The sequence below is a fragment of the Zingiber officinale genome, chromosome 11B (genome assembly GCF_018446385.1).
Source record: "Zingiber officinale cultivar Zhangliang chromosome 11B, Zo_v1.1, whole genome shotgun sequence".
Taxonomy (NCBI): Eukaryota; Viridiplantae; Streptophyta; class Magnoliopsida; order Zingiberales; family Zingiberaceae; genus Zingiber; species Zingiber officinale.
In genome coordinates, this window is record NC_056007.1 from 1,904,482 (window position 1) to 1,928,855 (window position 24,374).

Consider the following 24,374-nt stretch of genomic DNA (forward strand, 5'->3'; position numbering starts at 1 on the left):
TTTAGAGCTTGTAGTGCAGATTTCTTAAGAGCTTATGGTGCAGATTTCTTTAAAGTTTATAATGCAGATTTTTGGTGGAACTTGTAGTGCATATTTTTGGTGGAATTTATAGTGTAGATTTTTTGTGGAACTTGTAGTGCAGATTTTTTGTGGAACTTATAGTGCAGTTTTTAAAGAAAAATAGTATAGTACAGTTTGGTTAAGTATTATAGTGCAGAATTTATGTTTGCATAGTATGCAGAAATAGTGTAGCATAGAATGAAGAATCTTGATTAGTATAGTATGCAGAATTTTGATTAGCATAGTATGCAGATTTTTGTTTATGTATTTTAAAGTTAGAATTTGTTTAAACATTTCAGTTTTTAAAGAAGTCTTCTTTTATTAGAGGTATTAACAAGTATAAGAAAGATAAAGAAAAGAAAGAAAAAGGCCAAGGCCTTAAGTAGATCCCAAGGTCAAGACTTTAGGGATTTTGGCACACAAGGTGCTCGTTAAAATGCCAAGGCATTTAAAGAAGAAGTAATTAAGATAATAAGATATTTTACTTTGAAGAGGCTAGTACCTGACTTCCGAGGTTGTCGTTAAACAAATCCAGGTGTTCAATTCCGAGGTCTTGGCCCTGGTAGACCGAGGTCTGCTCTTTTAGGATTGGTGGCTCGCTACCCCAACCTATTAGGGAACGCGCATAAGATGGTACTAAGCCTGGGCCCAAGAAGAAAGTTGATTATTATTTTGAAGTATTACAAGTATAAGCTTTTGAACAAGTAAAATAAGTTTCACATAAGTATAAAAGTATTAAAGTATAAGTTTTAAACAAGTAAAATAAAAGAATAAGTTTTTAAGCAAGTGAAAAAAAAAAGTTTCAGAAAGTGTTTAGAATTCAGCAAGTTTTAGTTTCCCTTCTGCTAGCATGTTATTCTGATTAGCTTTACATGTTTAGCATTCCAGTATGCATTATTCTTTTGCTATTAGATGAGCATGTGTAGTAGTTTTCTTAGAGTTTTTCAGTTCTTGGATTTCAGTATGTTTACATGCATATTCGAGTTTTGTGAGTTAGATAGCACTTACTAAGCAATTTTGCTTATAGTTGCATTTCCTCTTACTACAGATAAAGGAAAGGAAAAGTTATAGCAAAGGAAGGCGACAAGAAGGTGCGGATGGATGTGTGATGCCTGGACTATAGAAGTCTTGGGACCTAGCATAAGAATTTATTAAGATTGTCATTTATTAAGAATGTATTAGATGAGTCATTTAGTCTTACGCTGCTAGTTAATGGTATGTTTTGAGTTCTCCGAGAGTTTTAGGAATTACTATCAACATGTGAACAAGGATAGTTAAGTAAAGGTAATAGTCCAGTAGCGCTCCGCCCTCACAGACTAGTAGCGAGGAGGGTGGGGTGTTACAAGGACTTTATCACCTATAATATAGAAGGTGACCCTGTGACATATAGAGATGCTATGGCTTCTCCTGAAGCTAAGCACTGGAAAGAGGCCATTAAAAATGAAATGGCCTCTATTATCTCTAATGCCACTTGGGAGTTGGTAGATTTACCTCCTGGGTGTAATACTATAGGATGTAAATGGGTGTTTAAAAGAAAACTAAAACCTGATGGGTCAGTAGATAAATTCAAAGCCCGCCTAGTTGCTAAGGGATTTAAACAGAAAGAAGGGATTGACTATTTTGACACTTATTCTCCTGTTACTAGAATTACTACAATCCGAGTGTTGATAGCATTGGCATCCATATATCATCTTGAGGTTCATCAAATGGATGTCAAAACGACATTCCTTAATGGAGATCTTGAAGAAGAGATATATATGGATCAGCCTGAGGGACATGTAGTTTCTGGAAATGAGAATAAAGTCTGTAGGTTAGTTAAATCTCTTTATAGTTTGAAGCAAGCCCCAAAGCAGTGGCACGAAAAATTTGATAGTGTTATGCTATCATTTGACTTTGAAATGAATGACTCTGATAAATGTGTGAATGTTAAAATGAAAGGTGATAGTTGTATTATCTTATGTTTATATGTAGATGATATTCTACTTTTTTGTTCTAACCTTTCTATTATTAATGAGACTAAGGCCCTCTTAAGTGGTAAGTTTGATATAAAGGATATGGGTTATGCTGACATGATTTTAGGGCTGAAGTTGACTCGATCAACTGACGGAATAGCAATTTCTCAGTCACTCTATATTGAGAGAGTATTAGAGAAATATGGCTATAGCCAAGTTAAATCTGTAGTCACACCGTATGATCCTTCAAAACCTCTCCACAAGAATAAGAGTGGTGTGGCAGTGTCTCAATTAAGATACTCACGAATAATAGGTAGTCTAATGTATTTGGCAAATTATTCTAGACCTGATATTTCTTTTGCTATATCGAAATTGAGCAGGTTTACCAGCTGTCCGGACAGAACGCATTGGGATGCATTAGACAGAGTACTCAGATACCTAAAAGGCACTATATCCTTGGGCTTGTGGTATGGGAGATTCCCTGCAGTCCTGGAGGGATATAGTGATGCTAGTTGGATAGCAGACACTGCTGAGTGTAAAGGCGTTACTGGTTATGTCTTTACACTTGGAGGCGGTGCAGTTGCTTAGAGGTCTGTTAAACAGACGATTATAACCCATTCTACATCTGAGGCAGAATTGTGTGCTTTGGATACCACAGTAACTGAAGCTGATTGGCTGAAGGGTCTTCTTTCTGAAATTTCCTTGATGATGAAGCCAATACCTTCTATTTCAGTACACTGTGATAATCAAACAACAATAGCTCAGATTAGAAGCTCCAAAGTATAACCAGAAATAGAAAAGACATGTACGAATACGATTAAAGTCTATTTGTGAGTTAGTGTCTCTTGAAGTGGTGTCATTGGACTTTGTAAGTTCAAAAGACAATATTGCTGATCTACTCACTAAAGGACTTGATTCTGAGAAAATCAAGAGATCCAGTAAGGGAATGGGACTGAGGCCTATCCTGGTTTCACCTATAAACCCAACCTAGCTATCTGATTGGAGATCCCAAGAAGTAGGTTCAATGTGGTACAAACAAGTTATAAGGGTGAATCGTAAGCATCAAATTGATTGAGATGTAATCTCATAGTCTCTTCCCTGGATAGATGCTTGACTGCTAGTAAGGATGAGCTTAGGAGCTCTTAATGAGTTCAAGGTCTTAATGACAGGAAGCTTGCAGTGCATCCTTGGAGAACTCACCTATGTAAGTGTTACTGTGGGGCCGCAGTGTGGGGGGTCTAGGCAACTCTCCTTAGCACTTATGAAACAAGATTCGGTGGCATGACCGTAATGCACCAACCCAGAAGGATTCAACCGTCAGCAGTGATGAGTTGTTACCAATTGATCTTCACATATAAAAGGTTTAAGATCAAGACTCAGTTCTCTTCAAACATATGTGAATAAGATTGGTGTACTTAGGTGAAAATTCAAACCGGAAGGTATTTTCACTAAAAGCTCATTGCAACCAAGTCTCAGAACATATCTTTATTTTCGACCAAAAATGTTTTGAATTAGTGGGGGATTGTTGAATTTGGTGTTTTAATTCAAACTATTTGTTGTTTTGGCAATGCATATGTGCATGCATTTTAGTCCCACATTGCTAAGCAAAGAAGGTTGGAAGGCCTTATATATGGAGTCCTTCCATCCTTGCTTAGCAATGTGAAGGGGGGCCTACACGCATGCGCGGGCCAAGCCCAAATCAAGTGGTTTCGAGGGGTTCGAACCGGAAATCCATAAACCGGGCGCGACGCACGCAATTATCGCGCGCAGGGGGGGTGCAAATCCCCGGCTCATGGGCCTCGCGCTTGTAGGCGGCCCAGTTTGTTTTTGCCAGTCTCCGGTTTGGTCTGGTTCTAGATTCTGACCCGCGTGCACTTGGGTTTGGTTTTGGTTCTGTCCACGTGAGGAAGTGAACCGACGCTGTTCTGTCCGCGTGAGGAAGCAACGCGACTCGTAAGGAAGAGAAGCGACGTACGCTTTGGTGCGTGCGCTGCTTCAGGGTGTATAAATACACTTCCTCTGTTTCTTCTCAACTCACACCGAAAAAAAAGCAAAGCATTCCTCTGCTCTCTGCTTTCTCCTTCTTCTTCTTCTTCTTTCCAAGTTCTGAGGCTTGGTTCTGCGATCTGAGGTTGAGTCCAAGTGCGGCGTTCGTCTTGGAGTGCACCTACGAACGGCGCGAGCGGTTGTCAGATCTTGGGAGGATTTTGCCAGAGAGCCTCTGCACCGTGGGCGGCAATAAATTCTCTAAAGACAGTCGGCAAGCCCGACACTTCAACCGGAGATACATAAATTCTTAACCTTACTCTTATTACCGTTTATTGCATGCTTATCATTTATTGGTGCAATTATAGATTACTGTGTTAGCGTAATCATATCACAACAGTCATAACGTTGGGTGAAGAGTCAAGCCCTATTGAGAGTGACCCTTTGACTGCCACCTCCCTTTAACTTAAACCGTCATCTCACCTAAATTTTGACTGCCACGTCATATCTGGATCCGTTCATAACATCTCGTATCATTGGGTTTCTGGGCGGCTAACCGCATGTGCTTCCCGATTACTCTGATAGTCAATGAAAAACCTCTGTGGAGCCGAATTGATCATCTAAGACTTAACGTTACCTAGCCTTGTTATTATTTTTTTTTTATTCACGAGATTGCACGTTTATTTTGTTTCTTTCCATTATTATTTTCCCGTTCAATTATTTGTCCTCCATTTCATTTATTTATCAGCCGGTGGTTCGATCCTTGGCAGTTTCTTAATTTGTCACGTATCATAATTATTGGAGCATAAGATTAATTAAGTTTGTTTCGCTATCAGCTAGCTAGTAGCCTACGGTTCCTCTATAATTAATGATGAAAACATTAATTATACTTTATTTTATATCCAAGAAAGAATAATATTTAAGAAAATTAGCCAGCTTTTACTTCTATGGCTAAGTTTTGGATTCAAATCATGCAATATACTTTTTTTTTTTTTATATCAATATGGGATTTTATAAGTCTTATCTTGTTAATTGTCGGCGGTCTTTGGTCTACATTATTGGTAGAAGTTGTTTCCTTTTTCAATTCTTTATCAGTAAGTGATCTCACGTTTTTCCCGTGTTAATTATTTATCAGTAAATGGTCCTTCCATTTCAATTGTTTTTGAAGTTTGGCGCGTTTAATTATATTATATTTGATTATATTACCCATTATCAAATATATCCTAATTAATTGAGCATCCAAGGAGTTTAGCTAAGTTATGATCTGATTCCTCTATAAATACACGATCGATCGATGTTGCATACAAACTATAACAGAAAAAAAAAAACATTTTCTCTATCTTATTGTTACGTTGAGATATAGAATTAAGCATGGCGACCAACGTGTTTGGGAATCCAGTGACGGACGACACGGTGAGACTAATTTTTCCGAATATCACTGAAATCACCGCCCGACACAGAGCAGAAGTGGCTTTGCAGTATATGAACGCAGACGAGAAAGCGACGAACGTGAGTCGGTTTGTGCACAACCTGAAGGAGGCTTACGGTACGGGAACCTCGACGCTTGGCATGATTTACAATGCCACCGGAGGTAACCTATCATTCGTTCTCAATCACACTTGGGAAGGTGCTGTCTGGCGATCCCCTTACCCTCAAGTCATTCAAAATGGGCAATGGGCTGGATTTCTTCACGTCCGCGGTAGGCTCATGGGTCCTTCCAAAGAAGCTATTGTGTACAGAGGGGTGAACAACGACGGAGCCGGCCGTGATTGGATGCTGGCTTGGAACACATCCCGCATGAATTATCAGAATCGCGTGAGTATATATATATATATATAAGCGATAAATTTTCAACTAATTAAGATTAATATTCATTCTTAATGTTCGTTAATGCAGGTGTACGCTGAAATCCATACGGCCGGTGGTTTTGGTTCGGCGAACTGGAACGCCATTGATAGTAAGATGGATAGTCAAACGAATAATTACTCTACCACCGCGCTCGGAGGCTTCGCCAGTGCGTCGATTGGCGCAGGCAGTTCACCGGAATTTGTGGGAATCTTGTCCCTGGAAGGTTTGGGATCCAATTTTATGGCGATGGCCACTGATGTTAGCGTCGTCTCGCAGTCGCTTGATTCCAAGTATGTGGATGATGTTGAAGGAGCCGATGATGAAGCTTCTGCTGAATAATGAAGCTACCACCTTGTGGCTGGCTGGCTGATTACAAGCACTACTATTTTCCTAAGAAAATAAAATAATAAGAATGATAATAATCATAAAGCACTCGAGCAGTACTGTTAATTAATTAATTATGTGTGTTGTGTTTGGAAGGAGATGATAGTGTGGTGTGTATCCGAATAATTAACATGCTTCTTCTTGTTGCATGTACCTTTCGATTCTTATATTAGTAAAATGAAAACTCCTCCGATCCTCTGATCTGTGTGAATTTTTTCAATGGGCAGTATTAAATTGGTCAATTTTCAAAAAAAAAAAAAAAAATCTTTCTAAAATATTCTGCTTAATCAAGCTAAATATGTAAGTTTAATTACATTATAAATTTAATAAACAAAAACTATATAAATTAACCTGCAAGTTTTAATTAATTACTTGTTACCATGCATGTTGTTTAGGCTAACGAACCGTACCTGATAAAAGTAATTAAGAAAATTATATATACACTCCCTTTAATTTCTAGATTAAGGCAATGGATAATTAAAGACTTTCATTTGATAGTTAGTGTCCACGACTATGTGTTTTATATATGTAACGTTTATTACATCTCAATCTATGATATATGTTTGAAATGATTAAGGATATATTAGAAAGGTTTATGAATGCTTAATAATGTTTCATGTAAGAATTAGGCCAGAGTATGCCGTTTTTTCAAAGAAAAAACCTCTATGGTTAGTGACTCTCCTGAATGAGTTAAAATGTCATTTTCCCAAGAGAGACAAGGGGACAAACTACCAAAGTATTATCATTCCCTAACGATCGGGGAATATGCAGGGTCAACTAACCTAGAAGATCACGTCCTCAAGTTTGATAATATCGTCCTCCTTCACCAATATACATATGACGTGAAATGCCGAGTGTTTCTCACTACACTCTCTAGCTTGGCATAGAGGTGGTTAGACGATTGTCGACTAAATCCATTGGTTGTTTTAAGGATTTCTACAAGGCTTTTCTTCATCACTTCTCCAGAAGCTGATGGTACCATAAAATTGCCTTGAGCCTCTTTTTGCTCAAGTAGGGGCCTAAAGAGACGCTTAGGGTCTACATTAAGAAGTTCAATTAGGTAGCTATGGATGTCCCTTTGGTTATCCCGGAAATTTTGGTGAGCGCCTTTTCTCAGGACCTCACCGACGGTGATTTTTTTCGTTCCGTGATCAGGAAGCCCCCCAGAGACCTTGACCATCTACTCGACCGAGCAACCAAGTATATTAATGTAGAAGAAGCACAGTTCGCTTGGAAGAAGGAGGTCACTGCACCTACTCGCTCTCAACTCCAAAGCGTCGAGCACTGCCTCCTCCTCTCCCTCATAAGGGGCCTCGAGCGGGTCCTCCCCCAAGTCACCCGGAGCCTCGACCTCAAGATGTGCAACATGTGGAGGTCGACCGGGTGGAATGCCCCGAGCCCCTTAGATGGGCTCCAACTAAATTTTGTACATATCACCGCTCAACGATCCACGATACCTAGGATTATTATCATTACAATCAAGGAAAATTGCCAGGCTGCTAAACAAGGATACCACCAACGTTTGCTGTCTCCCAACCATCAACAGTATCACCAGTCAAACGGTCAACACAGGAGAGAATATCAAGGAGTCAATCTGCATCAAAGGATGTCTTAGCGGTAGGAAGACCGGGCTCAGCCTCCCGCCTAAGTTCAGCAGGAGTAACTCTCGACGCGATAAGAAGAAAATCTTAATAACACCACTCAGGGAGATATTGGCATGATAGTTGGATGCCCAACCGATGGAAACTCCAACCGAGTGAGGAAGTCACATGTCCACTGACTCGAGATCCATGCGGTTGGATGCAGTCAGGAGCAAGCCCAAGGACATGAAATAAGCTTCAGGCCCAAGGACTTAAAGGGGGTTGAAGTATCCCATGATGACATTTTAATAATTAATGTTGTTATAGACAATTATAATATCCATCACACTTTTATTGACACAGGCAGCTCGGTTAACATCATCTTCAAATAGGCATTCGAGTAGCTACAGATATAGCTGAGCGAGTTCTAGCCCATGGTGATGCTACTATGTGGCTTCACGGGCAACAAAGTTCAGCTGCTTGGCCAAATAAAGTTAGTTATATCCTTAGGGGAGGAACCCTTAATGAGGATGCGCAAAATGACTTTTATAGTCGTAGACGCACCCTCAACCTATAATATCATTTTGGGTCGACCAACCCTAAATGAATTCCGAGCAGTTGTCTCAACTTTTTACCAAAAAATAAAATTTTCGATGGACAACCAGGTCAGGGAAGTCAAAGGAAATCAACTAGTAGCACGCAAGTGCAATGTTGATATCATTAAGATGGAGGCCAACGCCGCTCGGAGGTTACACCCTTATTTCTCTTTCTTATCCAATTATTGTACTGACTAATATCACCCTAGACCCAGTGCTTGTCAACCCGGAGGCTTCAGGAGGGTTGATCAAGTGGACCATGGAGCTTAGTGAGTATTGTTGAAGCAATCCCAATGGACCTGTGTGACCATGTATTTTGGTGTTTGGGCAAAGGGTTTAAGTTAGGTTCACCTTTGTATTTGATATGTGTATTTGGGTTGTGCAGGTTTGCAGGATACACATTTGACTCAGGTTGATGGCTTCGGGTCCGATGAAGAATGGAGCATCCGAGGGACCGTGGACAAGGCAGCGAGGACAAGGGCCGAGGGAAGAGACTTCGATGCATACGCGAAGGATCACATTGGGGATAAGCCGCGGGCTTGAATGCATCCGAGGGATGAGAGCCAAAGGAAGTAGACTTGAAAGCAAGGGGGCAAGACTGCAAAGAAGCGTGAAGTGAGTCGTAAGGGTGTGGGTCCGAGTGCCGAGTGAATGTACTCAGGTACCAGTCAACTGGTGATTTCATCAGTCGACTGGTGCAGTCGACTGAGAGTGAACAAAATACTTTTGTTCGCTCAGCCAGTGTGGAGCAGTCGATTGGTACTTTTACCAGTCGACTGGTAAATAGCCGTTGAGATGTAACGGTCGAATCTTCACATGAGGGTAGTCGACTGATGGTTTTGGCAGTCGACTGGTAGGTGGGGTTTTCCCACTCGCGGCCTATATAACCAAGGCTTGGGAGCTTGGTTATGGCCGACGAAATTAGTGGTGGTAAACCCTAATTAGTAGTCTACTAGTTCTCAAGTGTTTGTGAGTGTTATGGTGAGATTTCTCCACCCACAAGGAGCGACTTGAGATAGTCGGAGTTTGTTGGGTGCTAATCCACCGACGGATAGGGATCGTCCACCTTACGGACAATTGTGGAGTAGGAGTCCTAATCTCCGAACCACGTTAAACGAATGTGTTAGCGGTTTGCTTGTTTTTCATTCCTTTAGTGTTTAGCTTGTTTGTTTTTGTATTATTCCACTGCGCAGGCTAACAATAGTGTAGGAAGCGATTATTTGGGGGACCGTCTATCCAACCCCCCTTCAAGCCGACCCTCAAGCATCCATCAAAGCTCAAGCCTTGGCTGATTTTTTAACCGAAATACAAAACCCTGAGTCAGAAGAAATTTGAAAGATATATGTAGATGAATCATCCACCCAATAGGACATTGGGATAGGAATAATTATGATATCACCAGAGGACAAAATACAATTGTCCATTCGGCTAAACTACTAGGCTCACTACAAGAAAAACGCTCATAGACACTTTTACGAACCGCAAGTGTTCGGTTACGTCGTCAGTAATAATAAAAGATATCGTATCCATAGGGACTGATTATAATCACTAAAGATGTCTCAAAAGCGAATTAGCTAAAAAATTGATTAAAAGATCATTCACAACTAAAGATTAGATGTAAGAGTTAAATGCATAAATTCAGTTTTGATAAGGTTCTACGAGTCTTGGTTTCTTTATGATATTCATCGATGTAAAGTAATCTACCAATTCTTGTCCTCAATTGAAATGTATTCATAAGAAGTCACCGGTTATCTTCTGCAGAAAACACTGGTCAAGGACTCACATCTAAACCCTAAGAAATCAAAGAGTCAAGATTCCTATGAAGTCCGTTAGCGAGGCAGCCCTGCCAAGACGCCCCTCGGTCATACGACATAGAAACGCATCACTAATCAATTCACCTTAAGATATAGAATTAAGCATATCAATCTGTCCTACTTCTTTGTATATTCTTGCTTTATCCCTAAAGGTGATCCCCTAAAAGGTCCGTTAGCGGGGCAGCCCTGTCATGACGTCCCTCGGTCATACGATTTAGTGAATTCTCGGCAATATTCCACAAGAAATACAAACAACCAATCAAGAATGGTAATTAGGCACAAAACATAACAATCCATACAAGATTGATTGATACAAAACATAACAATATCCTCAAATCAAGAAGATGACAAATCCATGAATCTTACATCAAATTACATCACAAATACTCCCTCCTTTCTAGAATAAAGAATCTACCCCATAGAAACTGAGGAAAGAATCGAAGACAATAAGATTAAAGACATCCCGATCCAAATCAAGAAAGTAGAAGGGAATGCTTACCTCAATACGATGAGTGATCTTCGGAACTAATCCTCCGCTCTTGGAGTCGAATCTTGGACAGAAATCTCCTTTCGATGGCTGGAAATTCGCCCAAGAACAGATCTCCCCAAAGGGAGAGCCTCCCCTTTTCAAATGGGAAGAAGCTCTATATATAGAGGAGGGCATTTAGGCGCCACACGACCCAGGACACGACCGTGTGAGATCCACACAGCCAGGGCATTTCTCCTCTCGGCCAAGGTCACACGGCCGTGTGACCCTCACACGGTCGTGCCATGTTCCATTCCTGCTTGCTTTGCACGGGCGTGTGAAACCACACGGCCTGGTCAGTTCTTGTCTCTGGAAGGGTTACACGGTCGTGTGGCACACACGACCACGCCACTCTTCGACTCTGGAATAGCTACACCGTTGTTTAATCATACACGACTAGGGCAATCTTTGTCACTGGAAAGGCTACATGGCTGTGTAACGTAACCATACACGGTCGTGCACTGGCTAGCTGGAGAAGGTAGCACGATCGTGTAACTTCACACGGCCCAGACACTCTCCCTTGCTGCCGATGCTACACGGCCCTCTCATGACCATACGGCCAGGGTCATTCCCCTTTGCAAGGCTGTGTGGCACTTATTGTCAAAGTTGTTTTCCCTCCGTTTGGTTATAGAATTAGCCAGAGACATCAATTCTTCTCCAAATTCGACTTCTGAAAACATAAAACATACAACAACAGATCTCCAAATAAATAAAATAAAATAACAAGCACTACTATATTCCTAAGAAAATAAAATAATAAGAATGATAATAATCATAAAGCACTCGAGCAGTACTGTTAATTAATTAATTATGTGTGTTGTGTTTGGAAGGAGATGATGTGTGGTGTGTATCCGAATAATTAACATGCTTCTTCTTGTTGCATGTACCTTTCGATTCTTATATTAGTAAAATGAAAACTCCTCCGATCCTCTGATCTGTGTGAATTTTTTTCAATGGGTAGTATTAAATTGGTCAATTTAAAAAAAAAAATCTTTCTAAAATATTTTGCTTAATCAAGCTAAATTTGTACGTTTAATTACATTATGAATTCAATAAACAAAAACTATATAAATTAACCTGTAAGTTTTAATTAATTACTTGCTACCATGGTGGCAAGAAGACGAATACACATACTCTCAAGTCTCCGTCAATCTTTCTCAGGGTCAACACGAAGGAGGTAAATCACAGACGGCTACTAGTCTTTGGAATAGTGACTAGCACAAAAGGGAGACATTTACCTTGACTTTTATCGAGATTCGAATCTCAGACTTTAAGATGATAATATCTCATATGCTAGTCACTAGACTCATCCGAGGGGATAATTAGTTACTTGTTACCATGCATGTTATTTAAGCTAACCAACCGTACCTGATAAAAGTAATTAAGAAAATTATATATGCACTCCCTCTAATTTCTAGATTAAGGCAATGGATAATTAAAGAGTATTGCAGAACTCCACTAATTATGCAGATGCCACAAAAAAAAAAAAAAAAATTAGTTAGTTTGTTAGGCTACATTTTTGGTAGGATGTAATTCATGTTCTTAGGCTACATTTTAAAACTGTAATATAATATTAGACAAATGCAGATGCCACTGATGATTAAATTGGTCATCGGTCGATCGCCGTCGTCGATCGCCTACCGTCGACTGTCGCCGGCCACCTCCAAACACCGTCAGCCACCGCCTCCGGAAGAGGTGCGACATCGGCCTCCGGCCCTCCGATAGATGTTATAGGATATTTTTATCATTTTATAATAATATGAATTACATTCTTTATAAAAAATATTAGACATCAAATAAAAAATATAATCATAAAAAATTACATACATTACATTACTAAACGTAGTAATATAATCAAGATTACATTATATTATATTATAAAATTTATTATATTATAAACTTGATTACAATACCCCAATCAAACGTAGTCTTAGTTTAATGTCCGAACACCCCATGCACGATCACTATATATGTGTTTTATGTTACGTTTATTACATCTCAATCTATGATATATGTTTGAAATGATTAAGGATATATATTAGAAATGCTTATGAATGTTTAATAATGTTTTATGTAAGAATTAGCTAGGCCGGAGTATGTCGATTTCCCAAAGGAAAAGCCCCTTATGATTAGTGACTCTCCTGAATGGGTTATTATGTCATTTTTCCCAAGAGATACAGAAGGACAAAATACCAAAGCACTATCATTCCCTAACGATCGGGGAATATGCAGGGTCAACTAACCCAGAGGGCCACGCCCTCAAGTTTGATAATGTCGTCCTCCTTCACGAGTATATATACATATGGCATGAAATGTTGAGTGTTTCTCACTACACTCTCTAGCTTGGCACAGAAGTGGTTTAGATGATTGTCGACGAATCCATTGGTTGTTTTAAGGATTTCCACAAGACTTTTCTTCATCACTTCTATAGAAGCTGATGGTACCCAAAAACTCCCTTGAGTCTCTTTTCTCTCAAGCAGGGGCCTAAAGAGACGCTTAGGGCCTACATTAAGAAGTTCAATCAGGTAGTCATGGATGCCCCTTCGGCTATCCCATAAATTTTGGTGAGTGTCTTTTCTCAGGAGCTCGCCGACGGTGATTTTTTCTGTTCCGTGATCAGGAAATGTAGAAGAAGCACAGTTCGCTTGGAAGAAGGAGGTCACTGCATCTGCTCGATCTCAGCTCTAAAACGCCGAGCGCCGCCTCCTCCTCTCCCTCATAAGGGGCCTCGAGTGGGTCCTCCCCCAAGTTACCCAGAGCCTCGACATCAAGCTGTGCAACATGTGGAGTGTTGGTTGCTACTCGGTATACCGTCCAACTTCCCTTGTACAAAAATTTATACAAGCATAGAACTACCTTAGCTACTCATGTGCTCTACTGAAGTTAAATTTGGATTGCAAACGATGCTTAACATTATTAATCCAAATTGTCCTTCAGAAGTTAAACTTGGATTGGAAATGATACTTAACATTTTTACTCCAAGTTTAACCGATGTGATCTTTCTAAGTTAAACCATATTACAAAAGTTAATCAAATATCTATTTCAAAGATCGGCTTCCAGGTTAAACATGGCGAGACACTAGGCCTTCTTGGGTATGGGATCATCCATCACTTCATAGACAAAGCTTTTCAAAGAAATCGGATATTTAACTACTTACAGTAAACTAGGTTTAACTATAGAGACCTCAATAGAAGCACAATATCGAAACACGAAATTGAACAATAAAATTGATAACATAAATGATAATCTAAAACCGATAACCTCTTGTGTTTGGTTTTTCAAGATCTATACAAAAAATGAACTAGTTATGATACGGAAACTAATAACTAGTTATACCTTTTGTAGCTTATAGACGTCTAGTTCTTCTGCTGTATTCCTCTCCTTCTCTTGGACGTCGTGTGGGCGACGATCTTCCAAGATGAAATCCACCCAAACTTCTTCCTTTCCTTCCTAGATTCGGCCACCAACTAACCTCCAAGGGATGCTAGACAAGAGAGCTTCCTTCTCTTCTTCTTCTCCTTCAAGCAACTGGCCACCAAGAGAAAGCAATGCTTGATGCCGCCGACCTCCAAGACAGAAAACAAAAGGAGAAGAGAAAAGGACAAGGGTCGGCCACCAAAGGATTAAAAGAGAGGAATAGAAGATGTGTTATCTCATGAGGCACCCCTCCATCTCTTTTATAATCCTTGGTCTTGGCAAAAAAAAAAAAAAGTTTTAAACATAATTAAAATTTCCTTATATTCCTTGCCAATGACTAAAAAGGAAAGTTTTAAAACAAAAAATTAAAACTTCCTTTAATGCTTGTCATGGCCGGCTCTATACTTGTGCTCCAAACAAAGAAAGTTTTAAACATAAAATTAAAACTTCCTTATTTGTTTCTGGTAAGAAATTTTATTTGTCTTTTAAATCCCTTGTTGGTTATAAAAGGAAAATTTTATAAATTAAAATCTCTTTTTTAAAACATGTGGATGGTTACAACAAATGAAAGTTTTATCAAAAATTAAAATATTTCTTTTAACTACAAATAAGGAAAGATATCAAACATCTTTCTTAATCCTTTGTAGATAGCTATAAAAGGAAATATTTTAAAATTTAAAAACTCTATTTTAAAACCATGACTTCCACAAAAGGAAATATTTTAAAATTTAAAATACCCTTTTAATTTTATGTGAGCGGCCACCTAGCTTGGGCTTCAAGCTTGGCCGACCACAACTTGGCTCCAATCTTTGGCTTGGTCGGCCCTAGCTTGGGCTCCAAGTTTGGCTTGGCCGGCCACAACAAGATGGGTAATAAGCTTGGCTTTAAGTGGATATAAGGCTTTATAAATAAGAGTCTACAATAGGGACTGAGAGGAGAAATTGATTTTGGTCTCCCGATGAGCTTGAGCTTCTCGTGTTCGCCCGGAACACCCAACTCAAGTTCATCAATAATAACTCATACCACTAAAGAGTTATTATTGCACTACCGCACCAATCCCATATTACAATATGGGCTCCTTCATATCATTAGTGTGTTAGTCTCCCTGTGTTTAAAATATCGAATGCCCACTAATTAAATGAGTTACTGCCAACTCACTTAATTAATATCTAGCTCCAAGAGTAGTATCAATCAACCTTATTGTCATATCGGACTAAGTCCACCTGTAGGGTTTACATGATAATCCTTATGAGCTCCTCAAGGGGACATCATCAACCTAGATTACTATGACATAGTTTCATTCTATAATCAACAACACACCATATAAATAATATCATTTCCCAACTTATCAGGTCTATTGATTTAACGAACTAAATCTTACACTTTGATAAATTAAAGAAATAAATATTAAGTATACATGCTTGTTATTATATCATTATTAAGAGTACGTACTTCCATAATAACAGAGGTTTTTTCTTTTATGTAGTCAGTATAAAAAGAAACTAGCTCAAATGATCCTACTCAATACACTCATAGTGTACTAGTGTAATTTTATAGTCAAGATAAACTAATACTAAATTACAATATAACAACTCCAATGGTTTGTCTCATTCCATCTTGGTTGTGAGCTACTATTTATAATTTATAAGGAACTGATAACATGATCTTATGTGTGTCACCTCACACCATGTTATCTACAATATAAATTAAATGGATAACTACACTTAGCATAAATGTAGACATTTGACCAATGTGATTCTTATTTCAAAATAAATATTTATACAAAAAGCTAGACTTTTAATATACACTCTAACAATCTCCCACTTATACTAAAAGATTATGTTGCCATAAACACTGTCATACATCTGATTCTCATCCCCTCAACATGTCGATCAAAAGCTTTCGCCGGAAGGACCTTAGTGAAAGGATCTGCCAGGTTATCTGCTGATGCAATCTTGGTGACAACAACTTTTCCTCGCTTTACGATGTCTCGTATCAGATGATACTTGCGCTCAATGTGTTTACTCGCCTTATGGGCTCGTGGTTCCTTTGAGTTTGCTACTGCACCGCTATTATCACAATAAATTGTGATGATTTTGGGCAAACCAGGAATCACATCTAAGTCCATCAAAAAGTTCCTGAGCCATACAGCTTCTTTGGCTACCTCAGAGGCTGCCACATACTCAGCTTCATGGTTGAGTCTGAAACATATTTCTGCTTAACACTCCTCCATGCTATGGCTCCACCTCCTAAAGTAAACACATAACTGAGGTAGACTTACTATTGTCCCTATCTGATTAGAAGTCAGAATCCGTGTAACCCACAGGGAGCAAATCATCTGCTTGGTAAACCAACATATAATCTCTAGTCCTTCTCAGGTACTTTAATATATGCTTTACGACAGTCCAATGTCCCTGTCCTGGATTACTTTGATATCTACTAACCATGCGCACGGTAAAACAGATATCCGGTCTCGTGCATAACATTGCATACATTAGACTTCCTACAGCTGAAGCATAAGGAACTGCCTTCATTTCCTCTATCTCTTTTGATGTCTTAGGAGTCATCTCTTTAGATAAAGATACTCCATGACAAAAAGGTAGAAAACCTTTCTTAGAGTTTTGCATGCTAAAACGAGTTAGGATAGTATTGATATATGAAGCTTGGGATAAGCACAACATTCTTTTCTTGCGATCCCTTATTACTTTGATCCCAAGAATATGTCCACATTCTCCCAAGTCCTTCATATCAAATTGCTTGGACATATCGAATATGCCCGCATTCTCCCAAGTCCGCATTAACAAAATGTCATCTACGTATAGTACAAGAAATACCACCACGTTTCCGTCATACTTCTTGTATACACAAGACTCATCCGGACACTGAATAAATCCATAAGACTATTTTACTTCATTAAACCGGACGTTCCAAGATCTTGAAGCTTGCTTCAGTCCATAAATAGATCTATTGAGCTTACATACAAGATGCTCTTTGCCCTTTGTAACAAACCCCTCTGATTGCTTCATATGGATGTTTTCTTCAAAACTTCCGTTAAGGAAAGCTGTCTTGACATCCATTTGCCAAACCTCATAATCCATATGAGCAGCAATAGATAAGAGTATCCGGATATACTTAAACATAGCTAATGGCAAAAAAGTTTCCTCATAATCGATTCCCTCTTTCTGAGTATACCCCTTCGCAACAAGTCTTGCTTTGAAGGTTTCCACCTTCCCGTTTGTCCCTCTTTTTCTTTTGTAGATCCATTTACATCCAATAGATTTTACACCATTTGATGGTTCTACTAGCTCTCAGACTTTGTTAGAATACATAGATTCTATTTCTGAATTCATTGCTCTTTGCTAAGATGCTGAATCTTTATCTTGGAGTGCTTCGTCATATGTTCGGGGATCAGGTTCATGTTTACCTAGTATCAAGTCTAAAGACTCTCCTAAAAATATGAATCTTTCAGGTTGCCTAACAACCCTCCCACTACGACGAGGCACTGTCTGTAGTTGTGTATCATTTGTGATACGTGTTGCAGTTTCTTGTGATATTTCACCTTGCATTGTTGGTACTAAAGTAGACGTGTCCTCTCTCATTTCTTCTAGAATAATTTCACTCATGGACTTATGGTTCATTACATAGTCCTCTTCTAAAAATCGAGCATTAGTGCTAACAATGACCTTCTGATCTTTAGGACTATAAAACAAACAAGGTTTCATTCCTTTAGGATAACCTATAAACCGGCGAACTTCTGTACGAAATTCCAACTTATCAGCATCTTCCTTCAGCACATATGCTGGACTACCCAAATCCGAACATGATTCAGACTAGGCTTACGCCCATTCCACAATTCTATGGGAGTAAAGGGTACTGATTTAGAATGTACCAAGTTCAGAATGTACACAGCCGTTTCTAAAGCATATCCCTAGAACGAATTTGGTAATTCTGAATAACACATCATCGATCTAACCATTTCCATAAGAGTCATATTCCTTCGTTCTGCTACACCATTCTGTTGGGGTGTACCAGGTGCAGACAATTGGGATTGAATCCCGACCTCTGATAAGTAACTTCTAAACTCTCCAAAGAGGTACTCTCCACCACGATCAGACCGTAGTGTCTTGATACTTTTACCATGACATTTCCCCACATCAGCCTTGTATTCTTTGAACTTATCAAAGCACTCAGACTTGCGACGCATCAAGTAAATGTACCCATATCTCGAATAGTCGTCTATAAAAGAGATGAAATAGTTGAAACCACCTCTTTCATGGATAGTTATAGGTCCACACAAATCAGAATGAACCAATTCCAACATATTTTTGGCTTTATACCCCTTAACCTTAAAAGGTCTCTTGGTCATTTTTCCTTCCAAGCAAGACTCGCAGGTTGGAAAGTTTTCCACCACCAATGAACTCAAAAGTCCATCGGCTATTAACCTTTGAATCCTACTCAAGTTAATATGGCCTAGCCTTAGATGCCAAAGATATATTTGGTTCATTTTCGAATGTTGCTTTCTCTTATTAGAATTAGAAAATGTGTTATTAATTTTATTTTGTTGCATCGTGGGAGTTATTGGATTTAGAGTTTTCAAATTGTCAACCAATGTACCAGAACAGATAATCTTCCTATTTTTCTTGACAACCACTTTGTCATAAAAAAAATAGAATATCTATCCTTAAACAATTTAGAAACTGAAATCAAGTTCTTTCTAAAACTTGGTACATAAAGATAATTTCTCAAAATCAATATTTTATTCCTAAATAAACATCTCCCACTACAACGGTCGCCACTTTGGTAGCATTGCCCATGTAGACGGTGATTTCCCCTTCATGTAGTTGTCGGATTTCCTGGAACCCCTGTAATGAATTACAGACATGATCAGTGGCTCCCGTATCTACACACCAGGTACCAATAGATAACACCACTAAACATGTTTCAACAACTAATGAATAGAATACACATTTATTGTTCTCAATATTGTGAGGACAGTCTACTTTTTGTTTCCAATTAATATAATTGGGACTTGTAAATGTATTCTCTAATATAACAGCTAGGGGATTGAAAACTATTTGAAATCCTAAGAATCACAAAATATTTGATCCAGACCTTAAAATAATATTGATTCCTCAATATCATTTAAATTTACCAACACCTCAAAACACCGTGAATTTTGTATGCCACGTTAGTGTGGACATATACAAATTTAAACATTAATTTTATTATCTTGTCAACCTAACTTTATGATAAATAAAATTAATAGTTGATCTGTCTTCGATCAAATATTTGGTCAAAACTTTAGAATTTAAAATAATATTGATTCCTCAAACAATATCATTTAAATTCACCAACACCTCAAACACCGTGAATTTTGTATGCCATGATAGTGTAGACGTATACAAATTCAAACATTTCTAAGAGGAGAGTTTTACCCATTAATTATCTTGTCAACCTAAAATTACCTCAAACACTGTGAATTTTGTATGCCACGATGGTGTGGACGTATACAAATTCGATCATTTGTAAGAGGAGGGTTTTCCCATTAATTTTATTTTGTCAACCTAACTTTATGTCAAATAAAATTACCTCAAACACCATGAATTTTGTATGTCACGATTGTGTGGACGTATACAAATTCAATAATTTATAAGAGGGGGGTTTTCCTAGCTTTATGACAAATTAATAGTTGGTTTTTCTTCGGTCACACAAATAATAGCAGTGACTCTGATGGGGAGGATACTATTAAATGTGCCTAAGTGTATACCATTACTTGATACTAAGTCCACTAAATAGGATTGTGCCCCTTCAGATGGAGAAGATCACACACATCCTAAATAATTTCCTATAATCATCCATTAAGGAAGTTTGATTTAGTGATCTGCAAACAAACTCATTCGATGTGGAGAAAGGCACTTAGAGCCAATGCGCAAGATTGAATGCATCACTTACAAACCAGTAATGGAGACCGTGGAATTTAATTAAATTCATCTGCCACTTAGTTATTTAGAACGAGGAATTTTAACATGCACACAAGCACACAAACACAAGCACACACAGCATAAAAGGCAATAAATAAGAAAAAAAATTCAACTATTATGGCCTTTATCCATAGTTGTCCTCCGTGTGCCACCAGCCCTAGCAGTCATCAAAACTAGCCGCCAACCCTAGGGCTCATGTCGTCGTGTCCATCGAGCTTCCTTTTCTGCTGCGCCTCTGGTCCTCAAATAGCACCACGCCTCACAAGGATACGATCCGCGATAAAAATAAAATTTTACATATATCATTCCTATATTTCACAAAGGAATGTACATAAAGTCTAGATCGAACAAAATGTAAAATCCTAAAACTAATACAGCTCCTGCTGTATTTAATAAATTAAATATAATCATGCACACACATAAAATGCCCTCGACATGTCTTAGGGTCCAATCACACACAATCACAATAGGTCATAATAGTTGGAGCGTGCAACCACAGAGTTAATCTATTTGCATATCCTACTATTATCCTGCCTAAAATATATGACATGTGTATAATTAAACTAAAAATCGAACACACAGAGGCTAAAAACCTTGCTCTGATACCAATTGTTGGTTGTTACTCGGAATACCGTCCTAGTTCCCCTGTACAAAAATTTGTACAATCATAGAACTATCCTAGCTACTCATGTGCTCTACAGAAGTTAAATTTGGATTACAAATGATGCTTAACATTATTAATCCAAATTATCCTTCAGAAGTTAAACTTGGATTGGAAACGATACTTAACATTTTTACTCCAAGTTTAACCGATGTGATCTTCCTAAGTTAAACCATATTACAGAAGTTAATCAAATATCTATTTCAAAGATCGGCTTCCAAGTTAAACATGGCGAGGCACTAGACCTTCTTGGGTATGGGATCATCCACCACTTCATAGACAAAGCTTTTCAAAGAAATCAGATATTTAACTTCTTACAGTAAACTAGGTTTAACTATAGAGACCTCAATAGAAGCACAATATCGAAACATGAAATTGAACAATAAAATTGATAACATAAACGATAATCTAAAACCGATAACCTCTTGTGTTTGGTTTTTCAAGATCTATACAAAAAATGAACTAGTTATGATACGGAAACTAATAACTAGTTATACCTTTTGTAGCTTATAGACGTCTAGTTCTTCTGCTGTATTCCTCTCCTTCTCTTGGATGTCGTGTGGGCGACGATCTTCCAAGATGAAATCCACCCAAACTTCTTCCTTTCCTTCCTAGATTCGGCCACCAACTAACCTCCAAGGGATGCTAGACAAGAGAGCTTCCTTCTCTTCTTCTTCTCCTTCAAGCAACCGGCCACCAAGAGAAAGCAATGCTTGATGTCGCTGGCCTCCAAGAGAGAAAACAAAAGGAGAAGAGAAAAGGGCAAGGATCGGCCACCAAAGGATTGGAAGAGAGGAATAAAAGATGTGTTATCTCATGAGGCACCCCTCCATCTCTTTTATAATCCTTGGTCTTGGCAAAAAAAAAGAAAAGTTTTAAACATAATTTAAACTTCCTTATATTCCTTGCCAATGACTAAAAAGGAAAGTTTTAAAACAAAAAATTAAAACTTCCTTTAATGCTTGTCATGACCGGGCATATACTTGTACTCCAAATAAGGAAAGTTTTAAACATAAAATTAAAACTTCCTTATTTGTTTCCTGTAAGAAATTTTAATAAAAATTTCTCTTTTAAATCCCTTGTTGGTTATAAAAGGAAAATTTTATAAATTAAAATCTCTCTTTTAAAACATGTGGATGGTTATAAAAAAGGAAAGTTTTATCAAAAATTAAAATATTTCTTAACTACAAATAAGGAAAGATATCAAACCTCTTTCTTAATCCTTTGTAGATAGCTATAAAAGAAAATATTTAAAAATTTAAAAATTCTCTTTTAAAACCATGGCTTCCACAAAAGAAAAGATTTTAAAATTTAAAATACCCTTTTAATTTTATGTGGTCAGCCACCTAGCTTGGGCTTCAAGCTTAGCCGGGCACAACTTGGCTCCAATCTTTGGCTTGGTCGACCCTAGCTTGGGCTCCAAGCTTGGCTTGGCCGGCCACAACAAGATGGGTAAGAATCTTGACTTTAAGTGGATATAAGGCTTTATAAATAAGAGGCTACAACAGGGACCGAGAGGTGATTTTGGTCTCCCGATGAGCTTAAGCTTCCCGTGTTTTAAATTTATAGGCTTATTGGATAAACACTAATATGAGATAATCATGATAATTTTTTTTTTAAATTCTATCTCCACGAACTCTTATCAAAATTATCAAGTTCTATCTCTATCCTATCTCTAGTCAAGACTTGCCACCTCACCATTCTATCTCCATAAAATTTTATCAACAACTTTTATCTAAAAATCAAGTTTAATTTCCAACACCGCCTCTTAAACTTGATTTTGTAACTCCAAGCAAATATCGCATCTTGATGAAGTCTTCAAATTTGAGTGGCTTGGTAAAAATATCAGCAACTTGATCTTGAGACTTTATGTATTCCACTTGCACCTCTTTTCTTGTAATACATTCTCTGATATAGTGAAATCGCGTATCGATGTGCTTGCTTCTATCATGGAAGACTGGATTTTTTGCTAGTGTTATTCTAGAATTGTTATCAACTCGTATCTTGGTTGCCTCTTCTTGTGGTAAACTTAACTCATTCAATAAATTTCTGAGCCAAACAGCATGACAAACACATGAAGTCGCAACCACATACTTTGCTTCACAAGTAGAAAGTGTGACAATATGCTATTTTTTTGACATCCAAGTGAAAGTTGTATCTCCCATAAAGAACACAAATCCTGTAGTGCTCTTTCTATCATCTATATCTCCACCCCAATCACTGTCACTATATCCTTCAAGTTTGAAGTGGTTAGATGTTGAAAAAAGTAATCCAAAATCTATCGTACCTTTGATATAGCGCAAAATTCTCTTAGCGATCTTAAGGTGGGTAGTAGTTGGATCTTCCATGTAGCGACTAACAAGTCCAACAACATAAAGAATATCAGGCCTTGTGCACGTCAAGTATCGTAAACTTCCAACCAAACTCTTAAAAAATGTTGGATCAACTTTTTCTTCTTCATCATGCTTTGATAGCTTGACTCCACATTCTACTAGGGTATTTATAGACTTACTGTTATCCATCTTGAACTTCTTTAATATCTCTCTTGCATAACCTTCTTGTGAGATGAAGCTTCCATCTTCCCTTTGGTTCACTTCAATGCTCAGATAGTATGCAATGAGCCCAATATCAATCATTTCAAACTCTTTAGTCATCGCTTCTTTAAATTCTCCAAACATACTTGGATTGCTTCCTGTGAAAATCAAGTCATCGACATATAGGCATACAATCAAAACATCTTTATCCTTACTCTGAATGTATAATGCATGTTCATAAGGACATTTGATGAAGCCTTTCTCTTGCAGGTGCTTGTCTATTCGGCTATTCTATGCCCTTGGTGCTTGCTTTAGCCCGTAGAGAGCCTTCTTCAATTTTAGAACTCTGTCTACTTGTCCTTTAACTTCATAACCTGATGGTTGCTGAATATAGACTTCTTCTTCAAGAACTCCATTTAAAAAAGTAGATTTTGCATCCATTTGATGTATTTTCCACTTATTTTGAGCTGCTAAAGCAATGATTAGTCTGACAGTTTCTAATCGAGCAACGGGAGTGAATACCTCATCATAATCAATGCCAGATCTTTGACTGTAGCCTTTTGCCACCAATCTTGCTTTATATCTTTCAACTTCTCCTTTGGCATTCTTCTTTATTTTGTACACCCACTTCACACCAATCACCTTATGTCCTTTAGGAAGTGTCGTTAACTCCCATGTGTCATTCTTCTCTATCGCCTTGATTTCTTCATCCATTGCATCTTTCCACCTTTTGCTTTTTATAGCTTCTTGGAAATCTATAGGCTTGCAATCCGCAAAGAGACAAAATAGAGTAAGATTATCTTGATTTTCAGTTACCTCATAAATTTCCCGTAAGCTTCTAAAGCGTGGTACTCTTTCACTTGAAGTTGATGCAGATAAATTCTCTTAAGTACTTGATGTTGGTGTTACTAGTGGAGTAGTAGGCTCCTCTCTTGTTTGCTCTACCCTTGGTTGCTCCACATTTTCTTCTTCAAAGTATGGGAAGAAGTTGTAATCTTTATTTTGAGATTCCCAATTCCATTCTTCTTCTTCAT

At 38.2% G+C, this 24,374-nt stretch overlaps 1 protein-coding gene across 1 annotated transcript; it reads left to right on the forward strand.

Annotated features, from left to right (window-relative positions):
- Positions 1–5,283: 5,283 nt before the first annotated feature.
- Positions 5,284–6,450, forward strand: LOC122035224 (23 kDa jasmonate-induced protein-like). The gene is made up of 2 exons (XM_042594643.1): positions 5,284–5,813; positions 5,895–6,450. The coding sequence occupies exons 1-2, from the start codon at positions 5,370–5,372 to the stop codon at positions 6,183–6,185; spliced, it is 735 nt and encodes a 244-aa protein (XP_042450577.1). The 5' UTR covers positions 5,284–5,369; the 3' UTR covers positions 6,186–6,450.
- Positions 6,451–24,374: the final 17,924 nt, after the last annotated feature.

Bases quoted from the DNA above. Each gene is read 5' to 3' on its own strand.
- LOC122035224 (XM_042594643.1), top strand. From the start codon at position 5,370: ATGGCGACCAACGTGTTTGGGAATCCAGTGACGGACGACACGGTGAGA. The intron at 5,814-5,894 runs GTGAGTATATAT...TCGTTAATGCAG, and splicing joins GCATGAATTATCAGAATCGC to GTGTACGCTGAAATCCATAC.